Source organism: Salmo trutta, chromosome 33 (genome assembly GCF_901001165.1).
Source record: "Salmo trutta chromosome 33, fSalTru1.1, whole genome shotgun sequence".
In the NCBI taxonomy this organism is placed as follows: domain Eukaryota; kingdom Metazoa; phylum Chordata; class Actinopteri; order Salmoniformes; family Salmonidae; genus Salmo; species Salmo trutta.
The window spans coordinates 22,913,821-22,929,523 of NC_042989.1; the positions used below are offsets into that span (position 1 = coordinate 22,913,821).

At 45.6% G+C, this 15,703-nt stretch overlaps 1 protein-coding gene across 2 annotated transcripts in view; it reads left to right on the plus strand.

The window, feature by feature from the left end:
- Positions 1 to 14,844, plus strand: part of LOC115172677 (serine/threonine-protein kinase PAK 6-like) — a 32,820-nt gene extending 17,976 nt beyond the window's left edge. The window contains exons 2-9 of one of the 2 annotated variants that reach the window (XM_029730352.1): positions 1,406 to 1,653; positions 3,111 to 3,731; positions 5,456 to 5,989; positions 7,846 to 7,979; positions 12,379 to 12,505; positions 12,589 to 12,714; positions 12,893 to 13,027; positions 13,580 to 14,844. In XM_029730352.1, coding sequence (XP_029586212.1) covers positions 1,450 to 1,653; positions 3,111 to 3,731; positions 5,456 to 5,989; positions 7,846 to 7,979; positions 12,379 to 12,505; positions 12,589 to 12,714; positions 12,893 to 13,027; positions 13,580 to 13,747 — 2,049 coding nt within the window. In that variant the 5' untranslated portion in view covers positions 1,406 to 1,449 and the 3' untranslated portion in view covers positions 13,748 to 14,844. Of the gene's footprint in view, positions 1 to 1,354; positions 1,654 to 3,110; positions 3,732 to 5,455; positions 5,990 to 7,845; positions 7,980 to 12,378; positions 12,506 to 12,588; positions 12,715 to 12,892; positions 13,028 to 13,579 lie in introns of those variants that run through there. The other variant, XM_029730353.1, reaches the window with a different exon arrangement.
- Positions 14,845 to 15,703: the final 859 nt, after the last annotated feature.

A 15,703-nucleotide genomic window follows, 5' to 3' on the forward strand; every position in this document is an offset into this window, starting at 1 on the left:
AGAGGTTATGGTGGTAGACTCCAGCATAGGGACTAGAGGTTATGGTGGGTAGACTCCAGCATAGGGACTAGAGGTTATGGTGGGTAAACTCCAGCATATGGACATTAGGGGTTATGGTGGGTAGAGTCCAGCATAGTGACATTAGCGGTTATGGTGGGTAGACTCCAGCATAGGGACTAGAGGTTATGGTGGGTAGACTCCAGCATAGGGACTAGAGGTTATGGTGGGTAGACTCCAGCATAGGGACATTAGGGGTTATGGTGGTAGACTCCAGCATAGGGACGTTAGGGGTTAAGGTGGTAGACTCCAGCATAGGGACTAGAGGTTATGGTGGTAGACTCCAGCATAGGGACTAGAGGTTATGGTGGTAGACTCCAGCATAGGGACGTTAGGGGTTTTGGTGGGTAGACTCCAGCATAGGACATTAGGGGTTATGGTGGTAGACTCCAGCATAGGGACTAGAGGTTATGGTGGTAGACTCCAGCATAGGGACAAGAGGTTATGGTGGTAGACTCCAGCATAGGGACTAGAGGTTATGGTGGTAGACTCCAGCATAGGGACTAGAGATTATGGTGGTAGACTCCAGCATAGGGACGTTAGGGGTTATGGTGGGTAGACTCCAGCATAGGGACATTAAGGGTTATGGTGGGTAGACTCCAGCATAGGGACTAGAGGTTATGGTGGTAGACTTCAGCATAGGGAAGTTAGGGGTTATGGTGGGTAGAGTCCAGCATAGGGACTAGAGGTTATGGTAGGGAGACTCCAGCATAGGGACTAGAGGTTATGGTGGTAGACTCCAGCATAGGGACTAGAGGTTATGGTAGGGAGACTCCAGCATAGGGACCAGAGGTTATGGTGGTAGACTCCAGCATAGGGACTAGAGGTTAAGGTGGGTAGACTCCAGCATAGGGACTAGAGGTTATGGTGGGTAGACTCCAGCATAGGGACTAGAGGTTATGGTGGGTAGACTCCAGCATCGGGACTAGAGGTTGTGATGGGTAGACTCCAGCATAGGGACATTGGGGGTTATGGTGGTAGACTCCAGCATAGGGACTAGAGGTTATGGTCCCCCTAAGACAGGTTATAAAGCACAAAAGCAAATGACAGACAGAAAGCCAGTCTGGAAGATGGACATATCACGGAGAGAATATTTTTTAGACAGACAGATTGGAGTTTATTCACTTATATTTTGTTTTCAAATGGAAGTGTCTGATGATGGCCTTCCCTGTGGCTCAGTTGGTAGATCATGGTGTTTGCAACGCCAGCATGGCGTTGATGGATAATTGATGGATAATTGACTGTTCATAGATTAAAGAAGCTGTAAGTGACTTTATCAATGGGAACAACAGTAGCTGCTAATTTAGAAAAATCATGTCTTGAATGTGTCTATTTCTTGTCTTTGCAGGGCCGTCTTGAGTTTGGCAAGCTGTCAGTCTTCTGGACCTGACGATGTTTCGTAAGAAGAAAAAGAAGAGGCCAGAGATCTCAACACCAAAGAACTTTGAGCACCGGGTGCACACCTCGTTTGACGCCAAGCGGTGCTGCTTTGTGGGCCTGCCAACCCAATGGCACAGTCTGATAGAGAACCTCCGTAGGCCCAAGCCTATGGTGGACCCCTCCCGGATCACCTCCGTGGAGCTCAAGCCAAAGAAGGTACTGGACCTTATTCTCAGCTCACTTTCCTGTTTGCACTGAGTTTTTTTTCTCTGAACGTATTATCTAACAGACATAAAGAGCTGAGAATGTATAGGATTTTATTTCTGAGAATATTCCAGTTTTAGTAAGCCTCAAAACCCTCCATCAAAAGTGTTTTTATCAGAGGCTATAACGCCCTTTAGATCTTCAGCAGAGTTACCCTGCTTTTGTAGTCTAAAGTTTCCCTAGTCCAGCAGAGTTACCCTGCTTTTGTAGTCTAAAGTTTCCCTAGTCCAGCAGAGTTACCCTGCTTTTGTAGTCTAAAGTTTCCCTAGTCCAGCAGGGTTATCCTGCTTTTGTAGTCTAAAGTTTCCCTAGTCCAGCAGAGTTACCCTGCTTTTGTAGTCTAAAGTTTCCCTAGTCCAGCAGAGTTACCCTGCTTTTGTAGTCTAAAGTTTCCCTAGTCCAGCAGAGTTACCCTGCTTTTGTAGTCTAAAGTTTCCCTAGTCCAGCAGAGTTACCCTGCTTTTGTAGTCTAAAGTTTCCCTAGTCCAGTGATGGCAGTGGGGTTGACAACACTTGCTGTTCTCCCTGTCATATTGCTTTCTTATCTATCACGGGGCTCAGCTAATGACCCTGCTGTGCACATTGACTCTCCAAGATTTATTACTCCATGCAGGAAAATAATAACGATCCATGGCTGAGGGATTGAAAGTGCAGGTACAGCAGTGGAAATGCCAGTGAGCGAAAAAGCCTGCAAATCTAAGGCTTTCTGCACTAGGCTGAATACTCATGCCGATACGCCCCTTATAAAAACACAACACATTTTCATTACCACCATTGGATAAATTTCAGTTTTGCATTTCAAAATCCCAGTGTCAGCTTCTGAAGCAAGGTCATGGTTTTATCAGGATCATCAGGATTGAATTGGTAGTACAGGGGAGACTTGTGTTCTGTAAATAATGTAGCGTTTACGGCAGAGGCAAAGGTTGGAGAGGTTACAAAAATAATTATTACATTTGAGACATTTGTACAATAATTCTCAATTTTGTCATTTGTAAAGAGTTTGCAGTGGGATGTTAATTAGTTTGATTAAGTTACCTGTGCAGCTGTGAGAGCTGACCAGAGCACCATTCCAAAGACAGAGAAACATAGGAGACTCTTGTGATGATGATCAGAACTTTACTTTAACCAGAGATTGAGTAATCAGCCAGTTAGCCTTTTCTCTAATAGGTTCAACTGGAAGGCCCTTTGCCCAACACATTTTTTAAGTCTGTGTCATCTTGTTCTGTCAGGGCAAGGTAATGCTCTTTTTCTACGCCACTGCGATGTGTGCTGCTTGAGATTTCACTCTTCAGAAAGAATCTATCCTTTTATTACAGTTTTTATACAAGCCACATTTCAAAATAGAAGTGTCTGTGTGCAGTATGTTACAATCATTCCAGGTCAGCTGAACATTACTGCTTTCCTTTCAGACCATCGTGCGTGGGAGTATGATCGGTCATGGAGACTACATCTCAACCATGATCTCCGACATGAGCAGGTTGTCTGTGACCAGCTCCAACTCCCTGAGTAAGAGCAGCCCTTCAGCTAGGAAAAGGGCCCAGTCCCTGGGCAGGCTGGGGGAGGTGAAGGAGGGGGACACCTACCAGTACGAAAACCTGGGAGAAGATGAGCTGGAGCAGCATCAGTGGAGAGACAGGGTGAGAGTGGGACGACAGGGTGAGAGTAACATCCACAGTGAGAGTGGGACGAGTATCACCCTACAGCCGAACGGAGTTCTCCCCAGGGCCAAGTCCACCTATGAAGTGAGCATCAGCTCTCTGGAGGGACCCCTGGCTCCATCCCAGCCAATGCAGGTGCCGATTAAGGGGGCTTATATCAGCTGTAAGGTGGGTAGCCCCACAGAGACACCGATGGTTAAGAGAGACTTCCAGGTGCCCAGGGTTATGCCACAAAAACAGAGGCCCATCTCGTTCTTCTACAGCCCAGCCATGGCTGTCCAGCATACCGACCATGGGGATCACCCCCCTCCGGAGTACAGCACCAAACTCTACATCCACTCCCACAACAGCCCTGGCTCCTACGACCTGAAGGTGAGCATATCACTTAATCATAATCTCTCATCTATATTTTAGATGGACATTGTCATAGGCCAGCCCGTTTGCTGCCATAACAGCCTCCACTCTTCTGGGAAGGCTTTCCACTAGATGTTGGAACATTGCTGCGGGGACTTGCTTCCATTCAACCACAAGAGCATTAGTGAGGTCGGGCACTGATGTTGGGCAATTAGGCCTGGCTCGCAGTCGGCGTTCCAATTCAACCCAAAGGTGTTTGATGGGGTTGAGGTCAGGGCTCTGTGCAGGCCAGTCAAGCTCTTCCACCCCGATCTCGACTAACCATTTCTATATGGACCTCGCTTTGTGCACAGGGGCATTGTCATGCTGAAACAGGAAAGGGACTTCCCCAAACTGTTGCCACAAAGTTGGAAGCACAGAATCGTCTAGAATGTCATTGTATGCTGTAGCGTTAAGATTTCCCTTCCCTGGAACTAAGGGGCTTAGCCCGAACCATGAAAAACAGCCCCAGACCATTATTCTTCCTCCACCAAACTTTACACTTAGCACTATGCATTGGGGCAGGTAGCATTCTCCTGGCATCTGTAAAACCCAGATTCATCCTTTTGACTGCCAGATGGTGAAGCGTGATTCAACACTGCAGAGAACGCGTTTCCACTGCTCCAGAGTCCAATGGCGGAGAGCTATACACCAGTCCAGCCGACTCTTGGCATTGCGCATGGTGATCTTAGGCTTGTGTGCGGCTGCTCGGCCATGAAAAACCCATTTCATGAAGCTCCCGACGAACACTTATTGTGCTGAAGTTGCTTCCAGAGACAGTTTGGAACTTGGTAGTGAGTGTTGCAACTGAGGACGCGCTTCATCATTCGGCGGTCCCATTCTGTGAGCTTGTGTGGCCTACCGCTTTGTGGCTGAGCCATTGCTGCTCCTAGACGTTTCCACTTCACAATAAAAGCACCTACAGTTGACCGGGGCAACTCAAGCAGAGCAGAAATTTGAATGAACTGATTGGTTGGAAAGGTGGCATCCTATGACGGTGTCACGTTGAAAGTTACCGAGCTCTTCATTAAGGCCATTCTACTGCTAATGTTCATCTATGGAGATGGTATGGCTGTGTGCTCGATTGTATACCCCTGTCACCAACAGGTGTGGCTGAAATTGCAGAGTCCACTAATTTAAAGGGATGTCCACATACTTTGTATATATAGTGTAGTCAACCAATTTCACATTGGCCAGTAGCTAACCTCTCTGGGCTAGGGGGCAGTATTTTCACATCAGGATGAAAAGCGTGCCCAACCAATTTCACATTGGCCAGTAGCTAACTGTGGTATAAACTGTAACTTCCTTTTGCATAATATGGACAGTGAGTTACTTCTTAAACAGTTTTTTTAAGGTAAAACATCTTATAGCAGCCTGCATTCCTGCATTCTACAGTTGATTGCTCAATTAATGCTGTTGGTATTTTCGGGATGCTAAAATATGATTTGTGACTTTATTGCTTCAATGTGCTTGTAAACATTGAGAGATGCTATGTTTGGCATAATCTCAAGGGTACATTGAGGTACCTATGGCAACGTTTTAGCAGGGAGCGCACCAGGTGAAGTCAATGCATAGTGTGAGAGTGAAGCACTGTGATTTACATCCAGTAATAAAGCAAGCCAGGGACCCTGGGAAGACAGCCAACTCTACCCCCCCCCCCCCCCTCTCTCTCTCTCTCTCTCTCTCTCTCTGTTGTCGTCCAGGCAGAGTCGGCTCTCAGGCACCACCAGTCAGGCTTCCTACCCAGCACCACCAGTAGTCCCTTCATGAGTGGCATCAGACCCCACAGGACGGTACGCTCCTCAGCCAGCTACACCCTGGGACTGTCTCCCAACATGGGCCTGAGACCCAACGGCCCTGACCCCTTTCTGAGACACTCAGGCTGCCCTAATGCTCCCTTCCCCGGGCAGGACAGCCCTTCCCAGCTCCGGCCTTCCCCCACCGGCTCCCTGGCCACCAGCCCCCCGGGCACATGTTCCCCTGCCTTCAGACCCCCTCAGCACCCACAGAGGCCGCCACCAGACCCCCCCAAGGTGACCCATAAACAGTTTAAGGCTGCCCTGAACATGGTGGTGGACAAGGGAGACCCTCGGTCGTACCTGGAGAACTTTGTGAAGATTGGAGAAGGGTCCACAGGGGTGGTGTGTATCGCTCGGGAGAAACACAGCGGCAGGCAGGTGGCCGTGAAGATGATGGACCTGCGGAGACAACAACGTAGAGAGCTGCTTTTCAACGAGGTATGACGACCTCCAGTCAACACTATCCTCAATGACCCCACTCAAAACACCACCCGAATCACCAATAAATCATGCTGGCATACATCATATAACAGAGCCCAGATGTTATGTATTTGTTGCCGGGTTTAACATGTTTATGCATTTTAAATACTATAAAATACATTGAATCTGCTGGGTCAAATGCCCCCTTAGATCCATCTAGTTCTAGCGTAGAGATAGATAACATGTAGTCACTGTTTTGGGACACTGTAAAGTCCATGGAGAATAAGAGCACCTCCTCCCAGCTGCCCTAAAGATTGGAAAGCTGCCTCGGTCATTCCCCTCTTCAAAGGGGGTGACACTAGACCCAAACTGTTACAGACCTATATCCATCCTTCCCTGCATTTCTAAAGTCTTCTAAAGCCAAGTTAATAAACAGATCACTCACCATTTCGAATCCCACCGTACCTTCTCATCTGTGCAATCCGGTTTTCGAGCCGGTCACGGGTGCACCTCAGCCACGCTCAAGGTATTAAACGATATCACAACCGCCATCGATAAAAGACAGTACTGTGCAGGCCCTTCTGTGGACACTGTGTTAACAAACCTCCAAACGAGCTTCAATGCCATACAACACTCCTTCCGTGGCCTCCAACTGCTCTTGAACGCTAGTAAAACTAAATGCATGCTTTTCAACCGATCACTGCCCACACCCGCCCACCCGACTAGCATCCCTACTCTGGATGGTTTTGACTTAGAATATGTGGACAACTACAAATACCAAGGTGTCTGGCTAGACTGTAAACTCTCCTTCCAGACTCTCCAATCCAAAATTAAATCCAGAATTGGCTTCTTATTTCACAACAAAGCCTCCTTCACTCACGCTGCCAAACATACCCTCATAAAACTGACTATCCTACTGATCCTTGACTTCGGCGATGTCATTTACAAAATAGCCTCCAACACTCTACTCAGCAAACTGGATGCAGTCTATTACAGTGCCATCCGTTTTGTCACCAAAGCCCCATATACAACCCACCACAGCGACCTGTATGCACTAGTCGGCTGGCCCTCGCTACATATTCTTCGCCAGACCCACTGGCTCCAGGTCATCTATAAGTCTTTGCTAGGTAAATCTCCGCCTTATCTCAGCTCAATGGTCACGATAACAACACCCACCCGTAGCAGGTATATCTCACTGGTCATCCCCAAAGCCAACACCCCGTTTGGCCGCCTTTCCTTCCTGTTCTCTGCTTCCAATGACTGGAACGAATTGCAAAAATCGCTGAAGTTGGAGACTTATATCTCCCTCACTAACTTTAAACATCAGCTATCTGAGCAGCTAACCGATCGCAGCAGCTGTACACAGCCCATCTGTAAATAGCCCATCCAATCTACCTACCTCATCCCCATATTGTTTTTATTTACTTTTTTGCTCTTTTGCACAACAGTATTTCTACTTGCCCATCATAATCTGCACATCTATCACTACAGTGTTAATTTGCTAAATTGTAATTACTTCGCTACTATGGCCTATTTATTGCCTTACCTCCTCACTCCATTTGCACACACTGTATATAGACTTTTTTTCTATTGTGTTATTGACTGTACGTTTGTTTATTCCATGTGTAACTCTGTGTTGTTGTCTGTGTTGCACTGCTTTGCTTTATCTTGGCCAGGTCGCAGTTGTAAATGAGAACTTGTTCTCAACTGGCCTACCTGGTTAAATAAAGGTGAAATAATATATATATTTTTTAATTAAAAACTGTTTCCCTGACAATAATACCCAAATAACCTTTTTTTCCCATGAGTACCCTCTCGAAATCATCAGGTACGTTACATGACACCTCTGTTATCAACTGTATGTGTTTGTCCAGGTGGTGATCATGAGGGACTACCAGCACAGGAACGTGGTGGAGATGTTTAAGAGTGCCCTGGTGGAGGAGGAGCTCTGGGTCATTATGGAGTACCTACAGGGTGGAGCACTAACCAACATCGTGTCTGAAACCAGGTATGGAGACACTGCACAGACTTGACCTACACATCCAGAAATAACTGCTGTCATACAGGGGGCAAATTGTATTGAGGGGTCAATATAATGTCAAATATAGGCATTTTCAAGAGACAAGACTTCAAGGACATGTGTGACAGAAGGATGGAGCAAAATTCTTGTTATGTCTTCAGTACCTATTTTCACCATTAAGGGGTAGTGTGGTACTAATTAGTTGAGTGGACAGGCAACTACACACAGTCACTCATTCTCACTGCCACTTTAGCAAAACACTGTCCTCCTATGGGAAAATATAATCTAATAACATAATTTGATTTGTGTATGTTCAAATGAAATGTGGTGAAATGAATTTAGTCCCAATACACAATTTTATCTATGCTCTCATCCTGTTCAGTACTGTATATCAGATACTCTAGAAATGCATAAACAAAAGCAAGAAAATGGCTCACTCGATATCAGACATGAGGAATTGTGAGGGAATTTTAACTCTACCTGTCAATGTATTTTAAATTCCAAACTGAAAGTTGGCTCATTCACAATACAGAGACAGGAGTTGACCTCAGAGCCTAGAGACATGGGGACTGAGTGCATTTCCAACTGACATATAAAAATGGGCCAGATCACATTGGCTGTCATTTTCAGTTTTTGTCAGCAGTACTCAAGATTTGCTAAATTATACCTCCATCATACTCCAATCCAACCCCAAATAAGTTGTATTAAACAATCAATAAAGCTATTAGCCATAACTCTTTGCTGGGGTGTTTCTGTAACACAGTTCTTCAGTGTTCAAAATCAGCTAGGCTATATTTTCATAATGCAAACACGAGATACTGTGAATGCATGTAGTTGTCTGAACCTCCCCTATACCACCCACCACTACACTCTTCGAAAAAAGGTTATTTCTATTACCTAATAGGGTTCTTCGACTGTCCCCATAGGATAACCTTTTAAAGAAACCTTGTTGGTTCCACATAGAAATGTTTTGGGTTCCATGTAGAACCCTATCCACAAAGGGTTCTACATGGAACCAAAAATGGTTCTACCTGGAACCAAAAAGAGTTATCCTATGGGGACAGCCAAAGAACCCTTTCAGAACACCATACATCACCTGGGTGATGTAACAGCAGCCATTTTGCAGTGCAGGGAAATACATTCTCCCAAACAATTGTGCTATTTTGTTAGTTTTTTTGTGTTTTGTGTAACTTATTTTTTTACTTATTTTGTACATAATGTTGCTGCAACCATCTCTTATGACCAAAAATAACTTCTGGACATCAGAACAGCGATTACTCACCGCGGACTGGAATAAACTTTTTCCTTTAACGAGTCTGACGACAAGGATATACTGCTTTCACTGGAACAGGCCCAGATTCCTGTAATTTGCTTGAAGAAAAGACGCAGGAAAAGGGGCCGCAGATCGGCTGCCTTCTGAGAATCCATAGGCGAGCGAGTAAACTCCCACTACTATCCATTCTTCTTGCTAACGTGCAGTCATTGGAAAATAAAATTGATGACCTACGATTAAGATTATCCTACCAACGAGACATTAAAAACTGTAATATCTTATGTGTCACCGAGACGTGGCTGAACGACAATACGAATAATATAGAGCTGGTGGGATTTTCCATGCACTGGCAGAACAGAGAAGCTACGTCTGGTAAAACGAGGGGTGGGGGTGTGTGTCTATTTGTCAATATCAGCTGGTGTGCGATGTCTAATGTTAAAGAAGTCTTGAGGTATTGCTTGAGGTAGAGTACCTTGATAAGCTTGATAAGCTGTAGACCACACTATCTACCAAGAGAGTTCTCATCTATATTATTTGTTCTATTTACCACCACAGAACAAAGCTGGCACTAAGACCGCTCTCAATCAACTCTATAAGGCCATAAGCAAAGAAGAAAATGCTCACCCAGAAGCAGCGCTAGTCCTAGTGGCCTGGGACTTTAATGCAGGCAAACTTAAATAAATGTTTACCAGCATGTGACATGTGCAACCAGAGGAAAAGAATCCTAGACCACCTTTACTCCACACACAGAGATGCATACAAAGGTATCCCCCGCCCTCCATTTGGCAAATCTGACCATAATTCTATCCTCCTGATTCCTGCTTACAAGCAAAAACTAAAGCAGGAAGTACCAGTGACTCGCTCAATATGGAAGTGGTCAGATGACGTGGATACTACAGTACAGGACTGTTTTGCTAGCACAGACTGGAATATGTTCCGGGATTCATCCCATGGTATTGAGGAGTACACCACCTCAGTCATCGGCTTCATCAATAAGTGCATCGACGACGTCCCCCCCATAGTGACCGTACGTACATATCCCAACCAGAAACCATGGATTACAGGCCACATCCGCATTGAGCTAAAGGCTAGAGATGCCACTTTCAAGGAGCGGGAGACTAATCCGGACGCTTATAAGAAATCCTGCTATGTCCTCAGACAAACCATCAAACAAGCAAAGCGTCAATACAGGATTAAGATAGAAACCTACTACAGCGGCTCTGACACATGTCGGATGTGGCAGAGTTTGAAAACTATTCCATACTACAAAGGGAAACCCAGTCGCAAGCTGCCGAGTGACGTGAGCCTACCAGACGAGCTAAATGCCTTTTATGCATGCTTCGAGGCAAGCAACACTGCCTCTTGATGACTGTGTGATAACACTCTCAGTAGCCGATGTGAACAAAACCTTTAAACAGGTCACCATTCACAAAGCCGCTGGGCCAGACGGATTACCAGGACGTGTACTCAAAGTATGCGTGGACCAACTGTCAAGTGTCTTCACTGACATTTTCAACCTATCCCTGACTGAGTCTGCAATATCTACATGTTTCAAGCAGACCATCATAGTCCCTGTGCCTAGGGAAGCGAAGGTAACCTGCCTAAATGATTACTGCCCCATAGCAATCACATCGGTAGCCATGAAGTGCTTTGAAAGGCTGGTCATGGCTCACATCAACAGCATTCTCCCGGACACCCTCACCCACTCCAATTCGCATACCGCCCCAACAGATCCACAGATGACGCAATCTCAATCGCACTCCACACTGCCCTTTCCCACCTGGACAAAAGGAACACCTATGTGAGAATGCTGTTCATTGATTACAGCTCAGTGTTCAACACCATAGTGCCCACGAAGCTCATCACTAAGCTAAGGACTCTGGGACTAAACACCTCCCTCTGCAACTGGATCCTGGACTTCCTGACGGGCCGTCCCCAGGTGGTAAGAGTAGGCAACAACACATCTGCCACGCTGATCCTTAATACTGGGGCCCCTCAGGGGTGTGTACTTAGTCCCCTCCTGTACTCCCTGTTCACCCACGACTGCGTGGCCAAACACAACTCCAACACCATCATTAAGTTTGCTGATGACACAACAGTGGTAGGCCTGATCACCGACAACGACGAGACGGCCTATAGGGCTGGCAGTGTGGTGCCAGGACAACAACCTCTCCCTCAATGTAAGCAAGACAAAGGAGCTGATCGTGATCTACAGGAAAAGGTGGGCTGAACAGGCCTCCATTAACATTGATGGGGCTGTAGTGGAGCGGGTCGATAGTTTCAAGTTCCTTGGTGTCCACATCACCAATGAACTATCATGGTCCAAACATACCAAGACAGTCGGGAAGAGGGCACGACAAAACCTTTTCCCCCTCAGGAGACTGAAAAGATTTGGCATGGGTCCCCAGATCCTCAAAAGGTTCCACAGCTGCACCATCGAGAGCATCCTGACCGGTTGCATCACAACCTGGTATGGCAACTGCTCAAGATCTGACCGTAAGACGCTACAGAGGGTAATGTGTACAGCCCAGTACATCACTGGGGCCAAGGTTCCTGCCATCCAGGACCTATATAATAGGCGGTGTCAGAGGAAAGCCCATTAAATTGTCAGAGACTCCAGTCACCCAAGTGTGACTGCTACCGCACAGCAAGCAGTAGCGGAGCGCCAAGTATAGGACCAAAGGCTCCTCAACAGCTTCTACCCCCAAGCCATAAGTCTGCTGAACAATTAATAAAATCGCCACTGGACTATTTACATTGACCCCCCCCTTTTGTACACTGCTGCTACTCGCTGTTTATTATCAATGCATAGTCACTTCACCCCTACCTACATGTACAAATTACCTCAACTAACCTGTACCCCTGCACACTGACTCGGTACCGGTGCCCCCTGTATATAGTCTCGTTATTGTTATTCTTATTGTGTTACTTTTTATTATTATTTTTTACTTTAGTCTATTTGGTAAATATTTGATTAACTCTTCTTGAACTGCACTGTTGGTTAAGGGCTTGTAAGTAAGCATTTCACGGTAAGGTCTACACCCGTTGTATTTGGCGCATGTGACAAATAAAGTTTGATTTGATTTGATATATCAGTGTCACTCTCCTATGCAGGCTGAGTGAGGAGCAGATAGCCACAGTCTGTGAGGCTGTGCTGCAAGCCCTGGCCTACCTTCACTCCCAGGGGGTTATCCACAGGGACATCAAGAGTGACTCCATACTGCTAACACTGGATGGGAGGGTAAGTCTCTCTCTCATAAGTATTTTTAATTCAGTTGAGAAAAACACACCTGTTTATAATTTCATTTTAATGTCCCTGTATAGATCAAGCTGTCCGACTTTGGGTTCTGTGCTCAGATCAGTAAAGACATCCCCAAAAGGAAGTCTTTAGTGGGAACACCCTACTGGATGGCTCCGGAGGTCATCTCTAAATCACCATACAGCACTGAGGTGAGAAAGAAGATATTCAAAACAACTTTGTATCCTAACAAACTGTACATGTATATTACTGCATACTAATGACATACTAGCTGTATCCAAACAAATACTCATGTTGTCCAGTATTCATGTGCATGTCAACACTGACTGAAGGTGAGGTTAGAATATACTGGTTTGTTGTGTCTGCCAGGTAGATGTGTGGTCTCTGGGTATCATGGTAGTTGAGATGGTGGATGGAGAGCCCCCCTACTTCAGTGAGACCCCTGTTGCAGCCATGAGAAGACTGAGGGATGAGCCAGCTCCCACTGTACGGAACGCAACACAGGTCAGAGGTCAAACAGAATATATACATAGAGGGCCTCCCAAGTGGCGCAGCGGTCTAAGGCACTGCATCGCAGTGTTGCTGCGTCACTACAGCCTGGGTTTCGATCCCAGGCTGTGTCATTACCGGCCGTGACTGGGAGTCCCATAGGGCGGCGTCCGGGTTAGGGGAGGGTTTGGCCGGGGGGGCTTTATTTGGCTCATCGTGCTCTAGCAACTCCTTGTGGCGGGCCGGGCGCCTGCAGGCTGACTTTGGTCATCAATTGAACAGTGTTACCTCCGACACATTGGTGCAGCTGGCTTCCGGGTTAAGCGAGCGGGTGTTAAGAAGCGTGGTTTGGCGGGTCACGTTTTGGAGGATGCATGACTCGACCTTCACCTCTTCCGAGCTCGTTGGGGAGTTGCAGTGATGAGACAAGATCGTAATCATGAAATTATGAAAAAGGGGGGTAAAAAAATATTTAAAAAATAAAAGAATACATACATGGAGAGATACACACCTTTTCTCTATTTCAACATGTCTGCTGAATTAACTTGGACTTTACACTTTGTGTAGGTCTCCCCGGTGTTGAAGGACTTCCTGGACCGTATGTTGATCCGAGACCCAGTGGAGCGGGCCAGCGCCACAGACCTGCTAGAACACCCCTTCCTCCTACAGAGCGGCTCCCCGCAGTGCCTGGTGCCCCTGGTGGAACAGTACCGCAAGCGCATGTCCCGCTGCTGATTCTCCCCCCCTTGATGGACTCTGATCTCTGATTACTACTGTACCCTGAGTGTGACCTGCCCAGGCCCAACCCAGCCAGCACCCATCCCAGTGAGGGAGCAGCACCAGAGAGCAGACCCAGAGAACCTGGTGCTGCTACAGAGCTCATGCAAGCAGGCCGGTAGGCTTGGTAGACAGTGACACAGCCTGGGCCTGCAAATCTAAGAAGCACTTTAGCAGTGAGTTGGCGTAGTGTTACGGCAGCATGCAAATAAACAGTAATCCTCACTCATCTCAACAACGTCTGGTCCTACCTGTGATAGACGACATCCAATGGAATTCCTCTCGACATAACACCAATCTAGCATTGGTGCATTATATAAAACTTGAAATCCAAGGGAACTGTAAACTGTAGCCTTATTGTGAACCTTTACCGTAATTGAGCAGTTTCCCATCGTAGTGTTTGGATATTAGTTGTGTATTTTCAGCTTGTGCTATAGGCTCAAGCTATGGTAGCTCATGACTTGGAGAGAAGCGTGATGTTACATACCTCTACAACCGTATGGGACTCTGACTGAAGTTCAGTGAAACCTTGCACCTTGTCAGTGAACAATTTGCATGGCCAAATGAAGGCACACCTGGCCTGATCGGAATGTTTAAAATGTGCTGCTGAGAAAAGACATGAGAGAAATTCCTCCAACATCACCATGACAAATGTGTAGATGAAGGGTTGGCTGTTTGTTTTTATTGGCCTCAATGAATCATATTCCTTTTAATATTTATTCTATTTTGCTTTTCCGAAAAGGGTTGTGAACTGTTTGTAGCCTAAGATGTGAAATTGCAAATAAGTTTAAATTTTAGATTATCAACTTGAAACGTAGCAGTTGAACAAATAATGTAAATACAGATACTGTATATTAGGACTTACTACTTGCAGAGCCATTGTATAGTTAGTTATATGGGATGAATTTTACTTAATTTTGAAAGTGTGTGTGTGTTTACGTTTGGATGCTGTGTTAGTGTTGCCTCAAACATCCCTTCCACTGTGTTGTGACTGACTTTTGAAACTACAGGATGTGTGTGTTGCTACTGAACGTGTGTGTGTGTGTGTGTGTGTGTGTGTGTGTGTGTGTGTGTGTGTGTGTGTGTGTGTGTGTGTGTGTGTGTGTGTGTGTGTGTGTGTGTGTGTGTGTGAAGTATTTGCATTGGTTTGAATAGACAAAGCACACAGGCTTGGCATGTGATGCTGAAGAACGTCCACCAGCTGAGAACACATTGTCTTTGTATTCTTACCAGTGACACAACATATTTCATGTATTTGTATTTCTATGTAGGACATTCATGAAAAAGAGAATTATACATTATTTACATTTTCTAAAAATCAATAAATAATGCATATTGACTCTTGATCTTGATAATCTAAGCACTGCAATTTTGTTCCAATTCAGTTTGATGTTTAATTAATGCCCCCTTTCACACCGTTGTATCTCTCCCTCTCCTAGCTCTCTCTCTCCCATCTCTCTCTCTCTCCTAGCTCTCTCTCTCCCATCTCTCTCTCCGAGCTCTCTCTCTCCCATCTCTCTCTCTCACATACACACATCATATCAAATGCAGAAATTAGAATTCTGTCACATTTTTTATATTTTAATAAATATATGACAAGTCATATAGCATAGCTTGTGCATATTAACATCATGATTCATTGTAAATAATTATACATGACTGGCTTACCTAGAATATAGGCTACATATTCCATAGTATAATAGTATAATATAACATTATTTTTGTCAAATACAAGCGACACTGCCATCATTACGATTGATGCATATAGCACATGACTGAATCGACAGACAAAGCAATGGGCTATGTTCATTAGACTGAAGAAACACGAGTTTAGCTAGAGCTATAGGATTATCGTTATTTTACAATCTAAGAATAAAGGAGATAAGTTACCACACTGCTTGAACATGTGGAATC